The sequence below is a fragment of the Ylistrum balloti genome, unplaced genomic scaffold (assembly GCF_031769215.1).
Source record: "Ylistrum balloti isolate Yb309-2 unplaced genomic scaffold, AGI_CSIRO_Ybal_v1 Utg370138, whole genome shotgun sequence".
NCBI classification, from domain to species: domain Eukaryota; kingdom Metazoa; phylum Mollusca; class Bivalvia; order Pectinida; family Pectinidae; genus Ylistrum; species Ylistrum balloti.
In genome coordinates, this window is record NW_026782146.1 from 402,861 (window position 1) to 425,322 (window position 22,462).

The window sequence follows — 22,462 nt, forward strand, 5'->3', positions numbered from 1 at the left end:
CAGTTTCTGTAGAATCACACAGTGTCTAGTATCACACAGTTTCTGTAGAACTACACAGTTTCTGTAGAACTACAGTTTCTGTAGAACTACATAGTTTCTGTAGAACTACACAGTTTCTGTAGAACTACACAGTTTCTGTAGAACTACAGTTTCTGTAGTATCACAGAGTGTCTGTAGAACTACACAATTTCTGTAGAACTACACAGTTTCTGTAGAAATTTCTAGAAACACTCATAGTATCTGGAGAATTACATGGTTTCTGTAGAAACTCACAGTTTCTATTGAATATCAGTATCTGTAGAACTACAGTTTTCCTGGAACCAGGTAATTTCTGTAGAATTACACTGTACCAGTAGGTTCACACAGTTTCTGTAGAACCTCACAGTTCCTGTAAAACCACACATAGTTCCTGTAGGACAACACAATTTCTGTAGAACCACATAGTTTCTATGGAACCATACAATTTCTGTAGAACCACAAATTTACTTTAGAACTATACAATTTCCATAGAACCACAAATTTCCTTTAGAACCAAACAATTTCTGTAGAACCACATAGTTTCTATGGAACCAAACAATTCCTGTAGAATCACATAGTTTTCAGTTTATCACACTAGTTGGGTTCCCTCACTGCAGAAGGATATTTGGGTCTGTTACTTGAAGGTTTAGTGTTGTTGTTCTTGCCTGTATTTTGGCTCCAAGGCGGTTATATTTTTTGTTCATGAAATATTCCATCTCTTGCTCTCTTTTCTCTCTGCATTAAAAAAACAAAACAACATCATTCAATTTTCAAGTAAAATATCTGGAACAGAATATCACAAAAAAATTTAAAAAAAAAAAAAATAAGAATATAAAGCCATCAAGCATGAAATGGATGAATTTGTACAGTAACAGTGAATCCAAACTGTTTGTTTGATAGGTTTGTCACTCTATCAACAGCCATGCTACTTTGAGGTAGGGTATTTATACAGGCTGGTGACTGCCTCCATGAACAACATGTGGGAGGCCCATCACAATGTCATACAGAACAATTAGAGTAAAGTATTTTGCCCAAAAACACAACCATGACAGTACATACAGCCGCTTCCTGGAAACAAAAACCATGATGGGTAAGGGTTTGAGGATCAAACCATGCACCTCGTATCTTCACCCGAGGTTATGTGGACCAATCCTCACTAACCACTGAGCCGCTATCATGGCCTGTTGCATAAAAACTGACAATAAAACATGATAAATAGTACTTACAGCTGTAATACTTGTAATTTATATTTCAAACATTTTCCGTAATAAACTAAATATGTTTATTTTTCAGACACAAACATTTTTTGTGCTGTGTAATTGCACAAATTCTAATATCAATTGGTTTTTTTAAATTCCTGCATGAAACAACTGATTTCATTTCTTTTTTTTTTCACTGGTCTGTCACCTAAAGTTAAGACATAAATTGTACAAAGAGTTTACCTGGGAACTGGACCATTGCTGGACACAGGAATATTGGTAGTAGGTAGTTTGTTTCCATACGGAAAGGTGTCACTGAAGAAAGATAAGAAAGAGTACCATCATTTTACATATTGAGTTATCTGTGATATCAGGTTACAGTCAACACTAAATCACAGAGTTCAGTAATGATATCACAAGAGGCCCCTTGGACCTGAACTGTCATCTGAGTTCTTAAAATAAATGTAACTAATGACATCAGGTTACAGTCAACACTAAATCACAGAGTTCAGTAATGATATCACAAGAGGCCCATTGGACCTGAACTGTCATCTGAGTTCTTAAAATAAATGTAACTAATGACATCAGGTTACAGTCAACACTAAATCACAGAGTTCAGTAATGATATCACAAGAGGCCCCTTGGACCTGAACTGTCATCTGAGTTCTTAAAATAAATGTAACTAATGACATCAGGTTACAGTCAACACTAAATCACAGAGTTCAGTAATGATATCACAAGAGGCCCATTGGACCTGAACTGTCATCTGATTTTTAAAAATAAATGTAACTAATGACATCAGGTTACAGTCAACACTAAATCACAGAGTTCAGTAATGATATCACAAGAGGCCCATTGGACCTGAACTGTCATCTGAGTTCTTAAAATAAATGTAACTAATGACATCAGGTTACAGTCAACACTAAATCACAGAGTTCAGTAATGATATCACAAGAGGCCCCTTGGACCTGAACTGTCATCTGAGTTCTTAAAATAAATGTAACTAATGACATCAGGTTACAGTCAACACTAAATCACAGAGTTCAGTAATGATATCACAAGAGGCCCATTGGACCTGAACTGTCATCTGATTTTTAAAAATAAATGTAACTAATGACATCAGGTTACAGTCAACACTAAATCACAGAGTTCAGTAATGATATCACAAGAGGCCCATTGGACCTGAACTGTCATCTGAGTTCTTAAAATAAATGTAACTAATGACATCAGGTTACAGTCAACACTAAATCACAGAGTTCAGTAATGATATCACAAGAGGCCCCTTGGACCTGAACTGTCATCTGAGTTCTTAAAATAAATGTAACTAATGACATCAGGTTACAGTCAACACTAAATCACAGAGTTCAGTAATGATATCACAAGAGGCCCCTTGGACCTGAAGTGTCATCTGAGTTCTTAAAATAAATGTAACTAATGACATCAGGTTACAGTCAACACTAAATCACAGAGTTCAGTAATGATATCACAAGAGGCCCATTGGACCTGAACTGTCATCTGAGTTTTAAAAATAAACATAGTTAAGAGTAATGAAAATCAAAATCATGATGTACCTTATACTTGTGATAATTACATCTACACAAAAATATTTCATTCTATCAAAGCTAAATAAAAAAAGACCACTGAAATTTAGAGCCAATTTGATCCCTGAACCCAGTTGGACCTCAGCATTGAGGGTGGGTAATATATTGTTATTGGGTTTAAAATCATTAAATTGCAATCCCATATATAGAATTTGTACTGTAAATGAAAATTATTTTTCCATATAGCCACCTGATAGTAAAATTTTCCCCCTTCCCAACCCCTCCTCCCTATATCATATCTGATGATAATAATTCAAACCAAGTAAAAATAAACAAAAATCTCCAAAAAGTGTTATTTTCCTTAATTAACAGAGGAGCCAGGTGTTATGACATTGATAAGTTTGATAAAACACCGTAGGACCTTTCTTATAATATACAAAAAGTCTTTTAATCTACAGTATTTGGGTCTGGAGAAGAAGAATTTTGAAATATATTAGAAGCTGATTTTCCACTCTGAGTCACATCCTTCAGGCCTAAACACATTCTTAATTTACATACCATTAAACTACACTCAAATCACAATAACTTTTACTAGAATCATTTCTCACAATAAACAAATTATATCAATTTCTTCTATAAATTCACAATTTTCATAAAGCACATTTTTATAAAGGACATTTTGATCCAAATATAGTTATTTTGTTCCAGCTGTTAATCATGGTCTAAAGAAGGTTTTTAAGATATTAGGCAAATTAATTTCTCTTCATATTCCTGAGGAGCTGGAATCAGACAATCTATAATTTTAATTTCTCATGGCCATGGAACGTTTTTGTTAAATTTTATTGAAATAATTGAAGGGATTTTTCAGAAGGATTAAGTAAAAATGTGACAATATTATTGGATGACGGTAGTTCAGACCATGTAGTTCTTCAGAAACTAAAACCAGCTGCAAAATCAGCAGGATCCAGAGAGAAAAGGATCATATCTTCAAATAAAATAGCGTGTTGAAAGAAATTAAGACACAAAGAATTACAGCGTAGGATTGTTAATGCTTACACTGAAATCTTTTCATCTGAGGGTCCATTGGGATCAAGCACTGGAAACTGGGCATTCACCATGCCCGGAGTAAGTATGACACTTGTTGTAGCCGTAGAGTCGTCCTCTGTGTCCTCCCTAGAACAGACATTAATAGTTATCATATAGCTATCCTGTTATCAGTGTAATAACTGTCCTGTTATCAGTGTAATACCACTGTTATAACACCCCATAATCAGTTTTATAACACCCCATAATCAGTGTTATAACATCCTCGTTATCAGTGTAATAACTGTCCTGTTTACAGTGTAATAACACAATTATTACACCCCATACTCAGTGTAATAACTCAGTGTAATAACTATCCTGTTATCAGTGTAATAACTGTCATGTTGTCAGTGTAATAACACTGTTATAACACCCCATACTCAGTGTAATAACTATCCTGTTATCAGTGTAATAACACTGTTATAACACCCCATAATCAGTGTTATAACACCCCATAATCATTGTAATAACACCCCATACTCAGTGTAACAACTATCCTGTTATCAGTGTAATAACTGTCCTGTTGTCAGTGTAATAACACTGTTATAACACCCCATACTCAGTGTAATAACTATCCTGTTATCAGTGTAATAACACTGTTACAACACCCCATTATCAGCATTATAACACCCCATAATCAGTGTAATAACATCCTCGTTATCAGTGTAATAACTGTCCTGTTATCAGTGTAATAGCACTGTTATAACACCCCCTAATAAGTGTAATAACTGTCCTGTTATAAGTGTAATAACTATCCTGTTATCAGTGTAATAACACTGTTATAACACTCCATAATCAGTGTAATAACTATCCTGTTATCAGTGCAATAACTATACTGTTATCAGTATAATACCACTGTTATAACACCCCATACTCAGTGTTATAACACCCCATAATCAGTGTAATAACTGTCCTGTTATCAGTGTAATAACACTGTTATAACACCCCATACTAAGTGTAATAACTATCCTGTTATAAGTGTAATAACTATCCTGTTATCAGTGTAATAACACTGTTATAACACTCCATAATCAGTGTAATAACTATCCTGTTATCAGTGCAATAACTATACTGTTATCAGTATAATACCACTGTTATAACACCCCATACTCAGTGTTATAACACCCCATAATCAGTGTAATAACTGTCCTGTTATCAGTGTAATACCACTGTTAAAACACCCCATACTCAGTGTTATAACACCCCATAATCAGTGTAATAACTGTCCTGTTATCAGTGTAATACCACTGTTAAAACACCCCATACTCAGTGTTATAACACCCCATAATCAGTGTAATAACTATCCTGTTATCAGTGTAATAACTGTCCTGTTATTAGTGTAATAACACTGTTATAATACCCCATAATTAGTGTAATAACACTGTAATAACATTCCTATTATTAGAGAGTGTCTATGTGTTGGTGTCCAGGAATGTCTGTTTGTGTCTTTGTATCAGGGAATGTCTGTTTGTGTCTTGATGTCTTTGAATGTCTGTCTTGGTGTCTTTGCATGTCTGTCTGTGTCTTGGTGTGCGGGAATATCTCTGTGATGGTACTAGTACCAAGGAAAGTCTTAGTTGTGGTGTCAGGGAATGTATGTCTGTGTCTTTGTATCAGGGAATGTCTGTCTGTGTCTTTGAATCAGGGAATGTCTGTCTGTGTCTTTGTATCAGGGAATGTCTGTCTGTGTCTTTGTATCAGGGAATGTCTGTCTGTGTCTTGATGTCTGAGAATGTCTTTTTTTGTCCTTGTTTCAGGGACTGTCTGTTGATATCTTGGTATCAGTGAAATCTGTGTCTTCATGTCAGGGAATGTATCTGATGGTACATGTACCATGGAAAGTCTAAGTTCTAATGTCAGTGAATGTTGGAGAATGTCAGAATGATGCATACACCCACTCTTCAATATTTTTCTTGTCATCCTCAGGCAATGAGTCAAGCACTGATGGAACTGAAGCTGGCAACATTTCTCCTCCAAATGGATCATCCCTAAAAAAACAAGATGTAACCATCTCACTATCACCATCGTGTAGACTATCAGAAAATGCATTCATTTTATCAGATGTCTTTGTTTATAATCCAATTCATCAAATATAGAAAATTGAAAATAATATTATAAAGACAATCCTAAACGGCCAGTATCTGTTGTTCTATCTTTAATCAGCAATACTGAAGTTAGAAAATATCTGTGGAAGATGTATGCTTCACTTTAAAACTTTCCAGAACTAGTGAGGACAACCTTCAACACAAATAAACTCGAGCTATCCTCATGATACCTTTGTAGATAAAGACAACACAACATGCTCCCTCCAATCAAATGCTGGGGCATAATTATATCAATGTTGATCAAAACAAAAAAATTAAAAAATTCAGCCATATGTGAAGTTATTCAATCATGCGTGAAATGTTATCATTGTAGTAACTTAGAACCCAGACAATCTCCGGACACAGACATTGGTCAATAGCATTAAGTACGTACCACCTAGGAACCCACACATTGGTCAAAGTTGGGGTGTTTGTCAATGACGTCAGTCCTTGTGACGGAAACTTTTTCCAGGCCATAATTCCACGAATCACATCCTGAAATCATAATATATGATATACACCAGTCCATGCAAGTTTTAATGATTCATATTGAAAGTGAGTCAAATTCATCAATCTGAACAAATATGAAAGCCACTGGTCCTAGCAGGTCATGTTACCTTTATGTACCAAAGTGTAATCATTTTGCTGTAAGAGAGTTGATTGACATATTATAGTTTACTTTGTAATAACTTCCTGTACTATAACAATTTACTGTGTTTCTTTTGGTATCATATATAAACACATCCTCATCTTTATCTTCAATAAGTTTGTAAAATATAAATAATGTAATGTATGTATTTTCACAGCAATAGACTTTTTCATGTTATAATGAATAACTTCAACGTATCAACATACCTAAAAAAAGAGATGATGAGAAACCAGAACCATCTTTTACTGAAGTCACTTGGTATATAAAATCTGTTTTAATATTCTTCAAATTATCTTTGATATTTGAGATTTTTTGAAAATATATCTATTTTCAAAAAGTACAGGATTATGTGCTAGCCAAAAGAACAATATATTGGTGAAACTGAGTTATTCCTGCTGGATTGTTGTATGTATGTAGTGGATTTGTACCCTAAACACTCACTGTTGTGTTATTTCAAAATGTGTTTAAGTTACAGCACAATGTTATCATAAACAAATATATTCAAACTAAACTTTTTGCACGTCCATAGTCAATAGATTTGATAGATTTTAGTTATCAGTGGATTTCTAGAGTTTCATTTATCCATGAAATAAGTAGTTTTTACAAGCCAAGAAAATTTGTGCCCCCACAATGTGAATGCCTGGGCTACATACCTCTCTATCTAAGTATTTTCTCTGAGTAGCTGCATGTGGATTAGTGGCATGATCTGCGCGAAAGTATCGTGGCAATGGACACAGATGGAAATCTGAATCCACCTCAGCATACGGCATCGGAGACTGAAAAACTTGCAGCCCTGGGGACGGATTCTGTGGGACAAAAGAATGACTAGGTTCAGTTGAATAGAGTGATGGAATAAACACACAAAACACATACAACCTAGAATATGGACAGACCAGACAGGTCTCAATCAAGTGACTAGATATCCCTGTTAAGTCACTGATATGGCCATTAGACATTTGGACTCAAATAAAAATAAAAGCAGGCGAAGAGCACATTATAAAATTACAATGATGTAACTTCTTTAGTCTATTGACATCTTGTTTCAATTTTGATCCTTTTTGTCCTTGACTCTTAAACCCAAAGGTCAAGCTCAGCGATCTTGATCTTTTTTCATCTATAATGTTAAAACAAAATGTCATCAAGGAAAAAGATACTTTTGCACCTAATGACCTTGACTTTTGACCTGCTTTTTGACATTAGTCTTTTTTAACTGAACGTATTGACCAAATTTCATGTAAATCTGTCAATTAATATGAAAACTAAATTTGTGGACAGAAAGACAGATAGACAGACAAACAGACGGACAGAGTGACAGACAGACTGCAAGTAGAGTTACTGTATCTCCTATTAGCTGGATTCTAATTATCTGAATATGCACCCTACTTTTGTTTATGATGTTCCGGGAAGTTTTGTAAAATCATTAATTTTTGAGGGGGATTTATTTCCATGGAATTTGTGGGCACACTTACTATAGCATAAATTCATATGTCCATGAACTGACCCCAGTTTCATGAATCTTCCTTAACTTAAGGAAGTTTCCTTTACTTAAAATTGTCCATAAGAAAGTATTGCACAAGTTAATGAAATTTACTCAAATTTCAGTTTTGTCTTAGCTTACATAATGCTTGTCTATAGTAGTTAAAATTTCCTTAAGTTAATGTGTAAGGAAGATTTGTGAAATTGGAGCCAGTTAGAAAAAGTTTAAGAAAGATAGTTTATAAATTTATAGCTATTTTTGAAAAACCATGAAAATTTAACCTCACAAAAATGTATGATTTTTTCAGTATATATGACACCATACTCACAAATATATGCAGTGATGGATATTCTACAGGTTGGAACAAAGACGAGGGAGCAATAAGAGGCACTGGTTTGATCTTCACTTCCTCTGATGTCTCCACCACAGGTACCTCCCTTTCTTCTGTATCCACAGTCATGCTGCTGCGCATCTGAGTTACAGCGCTAGCAGTGTCTGTTACTGTGATCACTTCCTCCTGGACAAAGCATTAATACACATTAAATAGACAGGGTCTTGCAGTCTACCCTCAACACGAGGGCCATGGCCCTTATCAGTCATCCGACAACCGACAAATGAATTGACAAAACCACAAATTCTCTGATGGTGATCTTTGACAAATCTGATGAATTCAAATTTTGAACATTCCTTGACAGTTATAATCAGAAACTCATAAATAGTAGGTTCTGTGAATGAAAAACATTTTCACAATCATGTTACAAAATAACTACTGTGGTTAATATGTTGAAGTTTTGATCAGACTGAAAAATAACAAATCATCTCTTTCTTTTCCTTAACAAACCAAACTCCAAATATTTCTCTCATTGGTGTGAATGAAACATGAGAAGAAGTTCAAAGAATTTATTCCAGATGAGCTATGTTGGATTTTGGACCAAAGTGAAAACTACAATTTGGTCAGGACAATTTGATAATGTTTCCTGCCAAATTTAGTTGAAATCAATCAAGGCCTTATGAAAGAGTAGCATTTTGATGCAAAATATTGAATATTGAATCAAATTTCTAAATTTAAGAAATGATTCTCCACCCCTTATGATCTTTCAGACCAAAGTTGATTGAAATCTGCCTAAGCGTTAAGCAGGCGTAGAATTTTAAAGGAAAAGATGACGGACAGCGAACAGTGCACGGCGAACAGTGCATGGCGACGGACCATGAAAGATAGCCATAGGTCATCATAATCCTTTGGGTCATATGGCCTTAAAATGTCAATCTATCCCCATCAGTACATATAGGGGCAACAAGAGGCTCCGACACCTAGATAGTCATCTATATGACTAGTAAGTAAATCTGATCAATCAAATTTTAAAAACTGTTTGTTGAACTTTAACATGTTCAGCTAAAACCCTAATGATTTTCAAAATGTGTTGTCCAGAATTCCCCTACTGGGCCTCATCCCATGGTTTTTTAGGTTGTATTACATTCATTTAATTACATAAATATATATATCTATATATACTGTGCCCAATTATATTTAAGACAAAGTTTGGTAAAATTCTGTCATATAAAAGGCATTTAAGAGAAGTAGGATTTTAAACCAAATTGTTCTATTGGTCCTGGTCCCTGATTTTCTTGCCCCTTGGGTCATGCTAACTTCATTTTACATGTAAATAATGTTTATTTTGCCTCTTTAATGATATCTAATGACAAATATGGTCAAAATCTGTTACAACCTTCTGGAGGAGTAGGATTTTAAAGTGACCCCTGGTCCCACACAGGAATCCCTTATTACCTTGCCCTCTGGAATGGTCTAAATCTTTATTTTCTATACCATACCACTGACTGATGATTACTAATGAATTTTATCAAGATCAAATTAATGTTTACTCAGCATCATAAAAATGTGATCATTAAAACACAAACTGTGTATATACACAAAGTGTTGATCAGGTGATGTTACATTGTATCCTCAAAGATAAGCCCTTAATTATCCCACGACTCACCTCTGCCCCTGTCCTCAGTGGCCGCGCCAACTTAGGGGCAACATATCCCCCAGAGGCAGAATGTACATCATGGTGTCTGTAGCCTTGAATTTTATACTGCTGTGGTACCTAGTAACAAACAATCATAACTTGGTACTAGTCACATACAAGTAACAAATCAGATACAAGCATTCATTTTATAAAATACAGACACAAAAAAAAAACTCCAAGTAGTATTTCTAAACAGTGGTACAATTTTTATGATGTCTTAATTCAGTTTAGTATACCGTACAGTGTATCAGTCTACATATCTCATATAATATCATGTTTTTTAATTTTTTTCAAATAACTTACCTTAAGTTGAAAATATGGTACCTTCCTTTTGACAACAACATTTGTAGGTGTAAATGGTACCTTACCGAGGGCATCAGGGGCCTGTGTAAACACAAACGTAATTAGACATTAAACATCAATGGTACCATCCCAAGGGCATCAGGGGCCTGTGTAAACACAAACATAATTAGCGATTTAACATAAATAGTGCCTTCCCGAGGGCATCAGGGGCCTGTGTAAACACAAACGTAATTAGACATGAAACATCCATGGTACCATTCCAAGGGCATCAGGGGCCTGTGTCATTACAAACATAATTAGAGATTTAACATAAATAGTGCCTATCCGAGGGCATCAGGGGCCTGTGTCATTACAAACGTAATTAGAGATCAATGGTACTTTCCTGAGGGTGTCATTGTCTTTAATTTATGATTTGCAATAAGACATTAAAACATTTAATCATACTAAGAAAAACTTACCATATCATCCTTAACATTTGGAGTAGAATAGGTGACAAACTGGTGTCGTTTGACCTTGGAGTAATGCAGTGGTAGATTGGCAGGAATCATTTCTTTTTGTTCTTCATCTTCAACCTTATCTTTGCGTTCCTCTGTAAAATTTTCAAGTCAAAGTTTACTACAAATTAACCTCAGTAAAATTTACCTGTCACTGTTAACTACAAACCTCAGTAAAATTTACCTGTCACTGTTAACTACAAACCTCAGTAAAATTTACCTGTCACTGTTGACTACAAACCTCAGTAAAATTTACCAGTCACTGTTTACTACAAACCTCAGTAAAATTTACCTGTCACAATTCACTACAAACCTCAGTAAAATTTACCTGTCACAGTTTACTACAAACCTCAGTAAAATTTACCTGTCACTGTTAACTACAAACTTCAGTAAAATTTACCAGTCACAGTTTACTACAAACCTCAGTAAAATTTACCAGTCACTGTTTACTACAAACCTCAGTAAAATTTACCTGTCACTGTTAACTACAAACCTCAGTAAAATTTACCTGTCACAATTCACTACAAACCTCAGTAAAATTTACCTGTCACTGTTGACTACAAACCTCAGAATAATTTACCAGTCACTGTTAACTACAAACCTCAGTAAAATTTACCTGTCACTGTTAACTACAAACCTCAGTAAAATTTACCTGTCACTGTTAACTACAAACCTCAGTAAAATTTACCTGTCACTGTTTACTACAAACCTCAGTAAAATTTACCTGTCACTGTTAACTACAAACCTCAGTAAAATTTACCTGTCACTGTTTACTACAAACCTCAGTAAAATTTACCTGTCACAGTTTACTACAAACCTCAGTAAAATTTACCTGTCACTGTTGACTACAAACCTCAGTAAAATTTACCTGTCACTGTTAACTACAAACCTCAGTAAAATTTACCTGTCACTGTTTACTACAAACCTCAGTAAAATTTACCTGTCACTCTTGACTACAAACCTCAGTAAAATTTACCTGTCACTGTTGACTACAAACCTCAGTAAAATTTACCTGTCACTATTTACTACAAACCTCAGTAAAATTTACCTGTCACAGTTTACTACAAACCTCAGTAAAATTTACCTGTCACTGTTGACTACAAACCTCAGTAAAATTTACCAGTCACTGTTTACTAACTAAGTTACAGTGACTTCAGACCTAAGTTATGATGTGATGATATATGTGACATGACCTTAAACATCAGTGCTTCACTAGTACTGAAGCAGATCTGTTTGAGACATTAACACTTACGGGACACGATTCCTGCACTGAATTTCTCTTTCCTCCAGTCTTCCACCATTTTACGTAGTGAGTTCAGCTTGTGGTTAACCCGAGCATGCAAGATGACCTTACGTCCAGCTTGAGAGAATCGTTCAAGTGCCGCATGGCGAACAGCCCACAGATCATTGGTGTATGTGTCAAACTTAGCTGTCTCCAGTGCCAACTATAAGGAAATAATTTCAAATGCACTGATGTTTTTTTTTTCTCAGATGATAATCTGAGAAGATTATAAAAAGAGCTGACAAAATTAGACGATAAACAAGGGGACGCAAGTGGAACAGAAATATTCATGAGAACTTGTCAAAATTTGATATATTAAGGGGACAATACTAGGACTAGTCACAAATATATGACTGGAAATATTAGTTCTGTAGTGTTTAATAAATCAGCACAGTGATGTTAAATAACTCTACAGCTGTTTATTATAGACTTACTGTTGTTGACTCGCGGAATGTACGTTTAAATGTGGAAGCAGTTTCTTGTCGACCATATTCATCCTCTGGGATGGGATCTCCTCGCCGCTCATACTGTGAACACAATTTATTTACACTAAGACACAAACCAAAATATTGATCATTACCAGAACCACAAAAGCTTGATTTCCAGAACAACAAACCATTTAGTATTATTCAAGTAAAACATCTACTTCACCAGCAAGACTTAAAAATCAACCACTTCTGTTCCTGTTTTGGTTTCTGTCCTAACTAGAGTAGCTTTTTGGTTATCTATGAAAATTTCCCTTAATTTTCTGTACTTTTCAATATCAAAATTGTTCTAGGCAAAACTCAAAATTTTGCTTTGGAGAAAAATTCAGTAAGTCAAGTTGTTTGAATAAATCTTTATCAGTATTAGTTTTTCCTCATTTTCTTTATACTTTCTCCATAAATTTTCCATATCTCATTCACACATTTAAATATAGAATTCATTTCCTTCATTTCCTCTGTATTTTTCTGATAAACATTTATAGAGAAATGGAGAGTTCCTTTGATTACCGAGAGCGTGGACAAAAAAGACCTACCTTATACTGATCCCAGGCATCTTTGCGAGCCACAAGGATTTTCTCCCTCTCCGCATTAGTTATCTGATCATCACCAAATTTGACCTGCCATCTTAACTGATTTTGTCTCTCTTCATATACGTTCTGTCGCACACTGTGTTCAAATACAGCCTCCTGAAAACAACATTTAGGTTACAAAGGGAGATAACTGGTCATTTCAATTACGAAGGGAGATAACTGGTCATTTCATACCGGTTTAACACAGTTTAGATTCTAGTGTTGATAAACTGTATTCTCCATCCAGTCCAGAGGGGGGAGTGGGGGGGGGGGGGGGCTTATTTACGGACAATGAATCTACATTGGTTTATAATTTGACTGCACAGCAATATTGATGGGCTCATTACCAAGCATGAACATACTGAAGAAGGACTATATCAGAGACAATATATGTACACGGACTTAAGCCCCACCCTTAAAGCTTGATCCCTAATGACTAAAAACAGTATACAGACTGTCAACAAAAGGACAATCCTCAGAAATCGAGGAAAATACCTACATTTATATATGTCATGTTAAAAAAATGTCGTTGCAGATAAAGAATATATTTCACTTTATCAAATATTTCTGTTTTTTATATTTCCAAAACAAAGATTTGCAGAGTAAGTTCTTTATCTTAATAAAATCTTTATTTATATAAATTTCCATTCTTTCATATTTGATAATATGGTTGAATTGGGAGAGCATGTCCTTGGAAATACCATGGAAAGATGAAATATACTTACTTTCATCTGTCTTGTAGCAGCCTTTGGCTTGTCTTTGCTTTTAGTAATGACAGCTGAAAACAATGAATGGAAGGAAAATCAGCATTCAACTCAGAGGTATACATGTAATATTAATACATACTGTGTAGTCATATATACTGGATTGTGTAGGTGTTAAATTTGTAGGGGAATTTATTATCTAGGGATTCGGGCTATATGGATGGGGATGGCTATCTGGGAATATGGGCTATCTGGGGATATGGGATATCTGGGGATATGGGATATCTGGGGATTTGGGCTATCTGGGGACATGGGCTATCTGGGGATATGGGCTATCTGGGGATATCGGCTATCTGGGGAGGTGAGCTATCTGGGGACATGGGCTATCTGGGGAGGTAAACTATATGGGGATTTGGGCTATCTGGGGATATGGGATATCTGGGGACATGGGCTATCTGGTGATATGAGATATCTGGGGATAAGGGATATCTGGGGACATGGGCTATCAGGGGATATGGGCTATCTGGGGATATGGGCTATCTGGGGAGGTGAGCAATCTGGGGATATGGGCTATCTGGGGATATGGGCTATCTGGGGAGGTGAGCTATCTGGGGATATGGGATATCTGGGGAAATGGGATATCTGGGGATATGGGCTATCTGGGGAGGTGAGCAATGTGGGGATATGGGCTATCTGGGGATATGGGCTATCTGGGGAGGTGAGCTATCTGGGGACATGGGCTATCTGGGGAGGTAAACTATATGGGGATTTGGGCTATCTGGGGATATGGGATATCTGGGGACATGGGCTATCTGGTGATATGAGATATCTGGGGATAAGGGATATCTGGGGACATGGGCTATCAGGGGATATGGGCTATCTGGGGATATGGGCTATCTGGGGAGGTGAGCAATCTGGGGATATGGGCTATCTGGGGATATGGGCTATCTGGGGAGGTGAGCTATCTGGGGATATGGGATATCTGGGGAAATGGGATATCTGGGGATATGGGATATCTGGGGAAATGGGATATCTGGGGATATGGGCTATCTGGGGAGGTGAGCAATGTGGGGATATGGGCTATCTGGGGATATGGGCTATCTGGGGAGGTGAGCTATCTGGGGATATGGGATATCTGGGGATATGGGATATCTGGGGATATGGGCTATCTGAGGAGGTGAGCTATCTGGGGATATGGGCTATCTGGGGAGGTGAGCTATCTGGGGATATGGGCTATCTGGGGATATGGGCAATCTGGTGAGGTGAGTTATTTAAGGATATGGGCTATCTGGGGATATGGGCTATCTGGGGATATGGGCTATCTGAGGAGGTGAGCTATCTGGGATAGGGCTATCTGGGGATATAGGCAATCTGGGGAGGTGAGCTATCTGGGGATATGGGCAATCTGGTGAGGTGAGCTGTCTGGGGATATGGGCAATCTGGTGAGGTGAGCTATTTAGGGATATGGGCTATCTGGGAATATGGGCAATCTGGGGAGGTGAGCTATCTAGGGATATGGGCTATCGCGGATATGGGCTATCTTGGGACATGGGCTATCTGGTACCTGTATATATGACAGTACAACCACTTGTAGAAGAGTACAGACTTCATGTGTTACCCACAGCAATCTGCCAATGTTACACACTATATCCTATGCTTAAAAGGTCTCTACTTTATATCCTACAAATGCTTCAGAAGCTTTGGTCAGATATATGCTGACTATTGTGATAAGTGTGTTGACTATATATGTGACTGTCAGACAATCTCCACCCAGAACATGAGATTGAGGCAAACTGGTAACAATAGGTGATGTGTGGTTTTCCCCCATAGGTTTTCATAAAACATCAAAAAAAAAAAAATTTGTTCTCTTCTTCGCATCTTATTCAAATCTCTACAGAGCTGTGATATTTCATCAATAAAATCTCTACAGAGCTGTGATACTCTATCTATAAAATCTCTACAGAGCTGTGATATTTTATCTATAAATTCTCTACAGAGCTGTGATATTTTATCTACAAAATCTCTACAGAGCTATGATATTTTATCTATAAAATGTCTACAGAACTGTGATATCTTATTTATAAAATCTCTACAGAGCTGTGATATTTTATCTATAAAATGTCTACAGAGCTGTGATATTTTATCAATAAAATCTCTACAGAGCTGTGATATTTTATCTATAAAATCTCTACAGAGCTGTGATATTTTATCAATAAAATCTCTACAGAGCTGTGATATTTTATCTACAAAATGTCTACAGAGCTGTGATATTTTATCAATAAAATCTCTACAGAGCTGTGATATTTTATCTATAAAATGTCTACAGAGCTGTGATATTTTATCAATAAAATCTCTACAGAGCTGTGATATTTTATCTAAAAAATCTCTACAGAGCTGTGATATTTTATCAATAAAATCTCTACAGAGCTGTGATATCTTATTTATAAAATCTCTACAGAGCTATGATATTTTATCTATAAAATCTCTACAGAGCTGTGATATTTTATCTATAAAATCTCTACAGAGCTGTGATATTTTATCAATAAAATCTCTACAGAGCTGTGATATTTTATCTATAAAATGTCTACAGAGCTGTGATATCTTATTTATAAAATCTCTACAGAGCTGTGATATTTTATCTATAAAATCTCTACAGAGGTGTGATATTTTATCTACAAAATGTCTACAGAGCTGTGATATTTTATCAATAAAATCTCTACAGAGCTGTGATATTTTATCTATAAAATGTCTACAGAGCTGTGATATTTTATCAATAAAATCTCTACAGAGCTGTGATATTTTATCTAAAAAATCTCTACAGAGCTGTGATATTTTATCAATAAAATCTCTACAGAGCTGTGATATCTTATTTATAAAATCTCTACAGAGCTATGATATTTTATCTATAAAATCTCTACAGAGCTGTGATATTTTATCTATAAAATCTCTACAGAGCTGTGATATTTTATCAATAAAATCTCTACAGAGCTGTGATATTTTATCTATAAAATGTCTACAGAGCTGTGATATCTTATTTATAAAATCTCTACAGAGCTGTGATATTTTATCTATAAAATCTCTACAGAGGTGTGATGTTTTCTTATCTCATTTTAAGTACAGGAATAGTATGTTGATTTTTATAATTTTGACATTTTGTGAAATATGAACATGAAATAATATTTTTGATGTCAAGTCTTACTTTCTCTGAGGTCCTTGGCTCGAAGCTTGCCTGGTTCTTGATTTAAAACCTGAGCTACAGCATAGGGTGTGTCTAGTTGAGGTGGAAAACGCACTCCACCATACTCTACCTCCTTGTAACATAAGACAAATGATCAAACCTCAACTCTAGATATAAATTATTACAGTAAAGCTCTAGATGTCCTTACTCTCGCACAATAACTTTAAGTACAATATCAATATTGAACAAATAAGTCAAATAATGAATTTGCACATTTGAAATAATGGTTATATTAACATACAGAAAATCACATTCTTATGTGTAATATCTTTCGTGAGAAAAGTACTAAAATATGATGACAACTAAAATATGCATTTATACAATATTAATGTTGAAAGATGACATGGTTGTTTACCTCTGGTTCTTTTGTTTTTCTTGGTTTGACCTTTTGCCTTTTCTTCCTTGACCTTCCGAGAGGGGTCAGAGAGCGTGGGTCAAGAATCTCCTCACTTTCATATTGCTGTTCTGATATTTCCCTAGGGAGATAACAGATTTCTTCAGTTTGTATAGAAATTCTATTGTGAAACAATCACAACAGAACAAGGGGGATGGAGGTACAATGTCACTTGATGTCTGAATTGCTGCCATTAAATTTTGATAAAAAGGAGAAATTGCCAAGATAAACTCAATCTTTTAGTGAATTGTGAAACAAGTTACATTTAGATATTAATATATCGGATATTGTATTACACTTGCTGTCCCTTTCAGGAGGCATGAAGGGATCTAACTGAAGGTGGATACTGCAGTAACACAGGAAAAGCTTACATCTCAGTACAGACAACTGACCCCAAACTTTTCATCCCACATCAGGTAAATGAGACCAAATTGCTTAAGTGTAAGGTGAGTGTGTTACCAAGGCAACATGTAACCAATCACTACCAAGAGAAAGAGAATCCAACATTTAGTTACAGTAGAATGACACTGCCTATTGTTGTATACTAAAATGACTTACTTTAACATTCCAGGTAGAGAAGTCCCACAAAAATTACAGATGATAGGTTTTGAATTGAACTGTGATATAACTAATTGTATCTTCATCATGGCTGTTAGGAATTCCAACGGAGCAAATGTCACAGAAACTTCACTCTCGCCATGGGCTGGTATTACACCTACAAACAAGACACAACATTAGTCTCAGCAGTTGTTGTGCAATTCTCTTCTGTTTCATTTCATTCATCAGATAGGAGAAAATTAAAGATTCATGAAAATTGTTATATAAATAGTAGATCTCTTCACAGTAAGTATAACTTAAACCGCTGCTATTTTTATCTTGTAAACATGGCTGAATCGTATTTATTTCTCGTTAGAAACTTTATATGACATTACCTATTTATTCAGAGTCAAAAAAGGCTTAAGCCAATCTGCTGAGTAAATATCTGTCATTGGTTGGACTGAAATACTCACCTGTCATTGGTTGGACTGAAATACTCACCTGTCATTGGTTGGACTGAAAATGATGGATGTGGTTGGATGTAGGTCAAGTTGAATTCAAAGTCAATAGGTGCATCACATCGTAGGGGAAACACTTTTGTCATCCTAAAAAAGAAAACATATACTGGGTAAGCACTATAGAACTCTGACAGTGATCATTTCTCAAGACTTGTGACAGTGGCAGTCACCAGAAAACTGTGACAGTGGCAGTCACTAGAAAACTGTGATAACGATCATTTCCCAAGACTTGTGACAGTGGCAGTCACAAGAAAACTGTGATAGTGATCATTTCACAAGACTTGTGACAGTGGCAGTCACAAGAAAACTGTGACAGTGGCAGTCACAAGAAAACTGTGACAGTGGCAGTCACTAGAAAACTGTGACAGTGATCATTTCACAAGACTTTTGACAGTGGCAGTCACAAGAAAACTGTGACAGTGGCAGTCACAAGAAAACTGTGACAGTGATCATTTCACAAGACTTTTGACAGTGGCAGTCACAAGAAAACTGTGACAGTGGCAATCACAAGAAAACTGTGACAGTGGCAGTCACAAGAAAACTGTGACAGTGGCAGTCACTAGAAAACTGTGATAACGATCATTTCCCAAGACTTGTGACAGTGGCAGTCACAAGAAAACTGTGACAGTGATCATTTCACAAGACTTTTGACAGTGGCAGTCACAAGAAAACTGTGACAGTGGCAGTCACAAGAAAACTGTGACAGTGGCAGTCACAAGAAAACTGTGACAGTGGCAGTCACTAGAAAACTGTGAAAACGATCATTTCCAGTGATCATTTCACAAGACAGTGGCAGTCACTTGTGACAGTGGCAGTCAGTGATCATTTCACAAGACTTTTGACAGTGGCAGTCACAGTGGCAGTCACAGAGAAAACTGTGACAGTGGCAGTCATTTCCCAAGACTTGTGACAGTGGCAGTCACAAGAAAACTGTGACAGTGATCATTTCACAAGACTTTTGACAGTGGCAGTCACAAGAAAACTGTGATAGTGATCATTTCACAAGACTTTTGACAGTGGCAGTCACAAGAAAACTGTGATAGTGATCATTTCACAAGACTTTTGACAGTGGCAGTCACCAGAAAACTGTGACAGTGTACGCAATGACTTACTTGTGTCCAACAGGTACAGGAGGAAAACTAAACTGCTGTGGGAAATCCTCTGTGCTCATCACTGGATAGGCATGTATGGGGATAACCAGGTTCTCCTCACCCTATAAATAAAACACCAACCAAAACTTAAAGAGATGCAACAATTGTTCAACAAACCCAAAGAATCTTACACATCTTTGACCAACATAGCTAAATCAATTTTTAGAGAATAGTTCATTGTTATCATCTAATGTACTTAATGTAGGTCACCATTTCATTGTCATCACATAATTAAGAAAGGTGACAGTGTATTCATCAAAATGTCACATATAATTTTCTGGTTGTGACATAAAAGACCTCAGTTTTTATCTCGTTTTGACATATTGATTTACTTGATGCCTCATGATTCCATTACAGCCTTCCACTTACAGGGCAATTAATCCTTATGCAGTCATAATAGTAACGCCACTCATCCGGAGTGAACTCTATCGTACATTCTATTGTGAGACCGGGAACCAACCTCTCCTGCAATATCAAGATGTAAATTTGTTCATGTACATTCATCAATGTGTACTACACTACATAAACAAAAATCATCACCCCCCTCCTCCATACACACCCTAGTTCTTAGTACATTTTATCACCACAAGAAAAATCATTCTATTTACAGCAGTTACAGCTATCAGTGGAGAAGTATTCAGAGTTCAAGGAAAACATCTCAAAATATCTACTTCATAAAATTTGTAATGTTTTCATATGAAAAAAATATGTTAATGAAAGTTCCATTGAATACACTTATAAACATAATGATGTCTTAATTTTAAATGTATGATACTTACTGATTTTTTATACTTGAGGTAAAAGTATTTTGTTTGGGGAGGAATAATATGCATCCTGATGACTTCTGTGGAGGCGTTGACAATACTTAGTGTTTGGACTTGTTTCTTGTGTAAGGTATATCCCCCGAAGTGCACCACTGCTGGTTTAGCTTGTACCATGGCATTTTGAGCAACAGTAGAATAGATCTCTGTGAAGTGAAGTGATGATTTATTAGTCTCTCAAACCTTCCTGGAGAAACACATTTGTGTAACTACTTTAGTCTACTAGATTGTAAAAACTGCAAGTTTTATTACCAGTACATACATAGGTTTCTTGTTTTGTGTGGTATACATTGTGACACATATGGTCAATCAGTGATGAAATGCTACTACAGTATACAAGCACATCACATGAGGTCAATAGATATTTATGAATTACAATTGCCATCAAATAAAATATTAACTCAAAATGTTTTTCAACTAAGCAAAAACATTATTTCAGTGAAGAAGAATAAATAAACAAACTTTTTACATTTTTGAAAATTGAGAGTATATATATATATGTATGTGTAGAAATTAAAGAGTACAGGTCGCTTTTCTAGCATTGAGTAGTGAGAATTCCCCTTTAGTTTAGTGGTAGAGTGTCTGATTAGAGACCGAGGGTTGCAAGTTTGATCCCCACCAAGGGCAAGATTTTTTTATTACTCCTTCCTATTACAGATTTGGTGCCAAAGACCACTCCAAGGGTAGAAACCATAGGAGATTGAGATGCTTCCTTGGAGACATTGAACCTGGGTTGTTGGTGTCTGTGGGGTCGAAAACTTTGTGAAGGAGGGAGTAGTGTAGAAGTTGAAAGTACAGGTTGCCTTAATTAGCCTCAGCTGGTGGGAATTTCTCTCTAATCAAGCATTACAGTGTCCAGCTAGAGACCAAAGGGTCACTTAGTTGGAACCCCACCAAAGGCAGGGTGTTTTCCATTACCCCTTCCTATAACATATGTATGCTTGAAATTAATTAAATTTGGACAATTATAACATAGGAACTTTTGGGCATCAGATCTATCATGTGCATAACATACAATGTAACTATATATAAAACGTAAATGTCAACACATGCATCATCTTCTTCTTTGTAACTTCCTCCTAAAGTCGGAGAACCAGCAACTTGTCACTGTACATGTCACCTCCATGCTAAAGAGGTATGGTGTTAGTGCCATGTGGAGAATAACAGAAAGTATTTGTTAATGAACACCCTTAGCTAGCATAGTTTATGGTGGTGTCTTTAATATATGTGTTAACGCATTTATTTGAGTGAGCTCACTAATTAATCTAATAATTGTTAGACAAGACAATGAAAGGGTGCAAATGTATTTTGCATTTGTTGACACATTAATAATGTCATATATATTGTACCATTCAACAACGTGCGAAATAATTGTTGGATTTAGCTCCGGGAGTGAATCTTAAAAGGAATATGTTTTGAAACAATGTATGATTTACATTGTTCAAGACCTGGTAATGGTATGGCAATAAAGATTTATTTCGAATTCACGGTACTTAACAAATCTACAACGAATGGATACTAGTTGATATCTCATATACTGCCTATCTCTAAATTTATGAAGTCATACTTGTTTCCAACAGGTGATTGGGAACAGGTTGCTGTGCCTTTGGCTCGACGAGTTGCATGGTGTCAATCAGCAGGCCTTTCTCTCCCGATAGACCCACAGGGTCCGTAAAGGCCCTGTTCATCGCAGTAACAGCTGGCATTTTGCTTTATATCCAATTCAACATTATACAGAAATGAAACAATCTCGCGTTATCTACATAATTCTTCCCTTCAAGCCGTATTGTGGTTTTAGGTACTTTCCGCCATGTTGTTTACGACCCTGTCACTGCCTGTGGAAGGAATAATAAAATAGTTCATGATAACAACCATAATTTTGTTTTAC

The 22,462-nt window shown here is 36.0% G+C and overlaps 1 protein-coding gene across 1 annotated transcript; it reads right to left on the reverse strand.

Annotated features, from left to right (window-relative positions):
• Window positions 1-238: 238 nt before the first annotated feature.
• On the reverse strand, window positions 239-22,367 carry LOC132550655 (cilia- and flagella-associated protein 221-like). Its single transcript, XM_060214747.1, has 22 exons — window positions 22,142-22,367; window positions 20,533-20,720; window positions 20,123-20,218; window positions 19,715-19,815; window positions 18,586-18,689; window positions 18,106-18,262; window positions 17,509-17,629; window positions 17,115-17,226; window positions 13,937-13,989; window positions 13,176-13,328; window positions 12,592-12,684; window positions 12,128-12,320; window positions 10,840-10,970; window positions 10,382-10,462; window positions 10,049-10,156; window positions 8,380-8,568; window positions 7,228-7,380; window positions 6,320-6,420; window positions 5,740-5,829; window positions 3,815-3,931; window positions 1,461-1,532; window positions 239-753 (listed from the first exon to the last, which is right to left on the reverse strand). Exons 1-22 carry the CDS (start codon window positions 22,278-22,280, stop codon window positions 627-629), a joined length of 2,679 nt encoding a protein of 892 aa, XP_060070730.1. The 5' UTR covers window positions 22,281-22,367; the 3' UTR covers window positions 239-626.
• Between the last annotated feature and the right edge of the window lie 95 nt (window positions 22,368-22,462).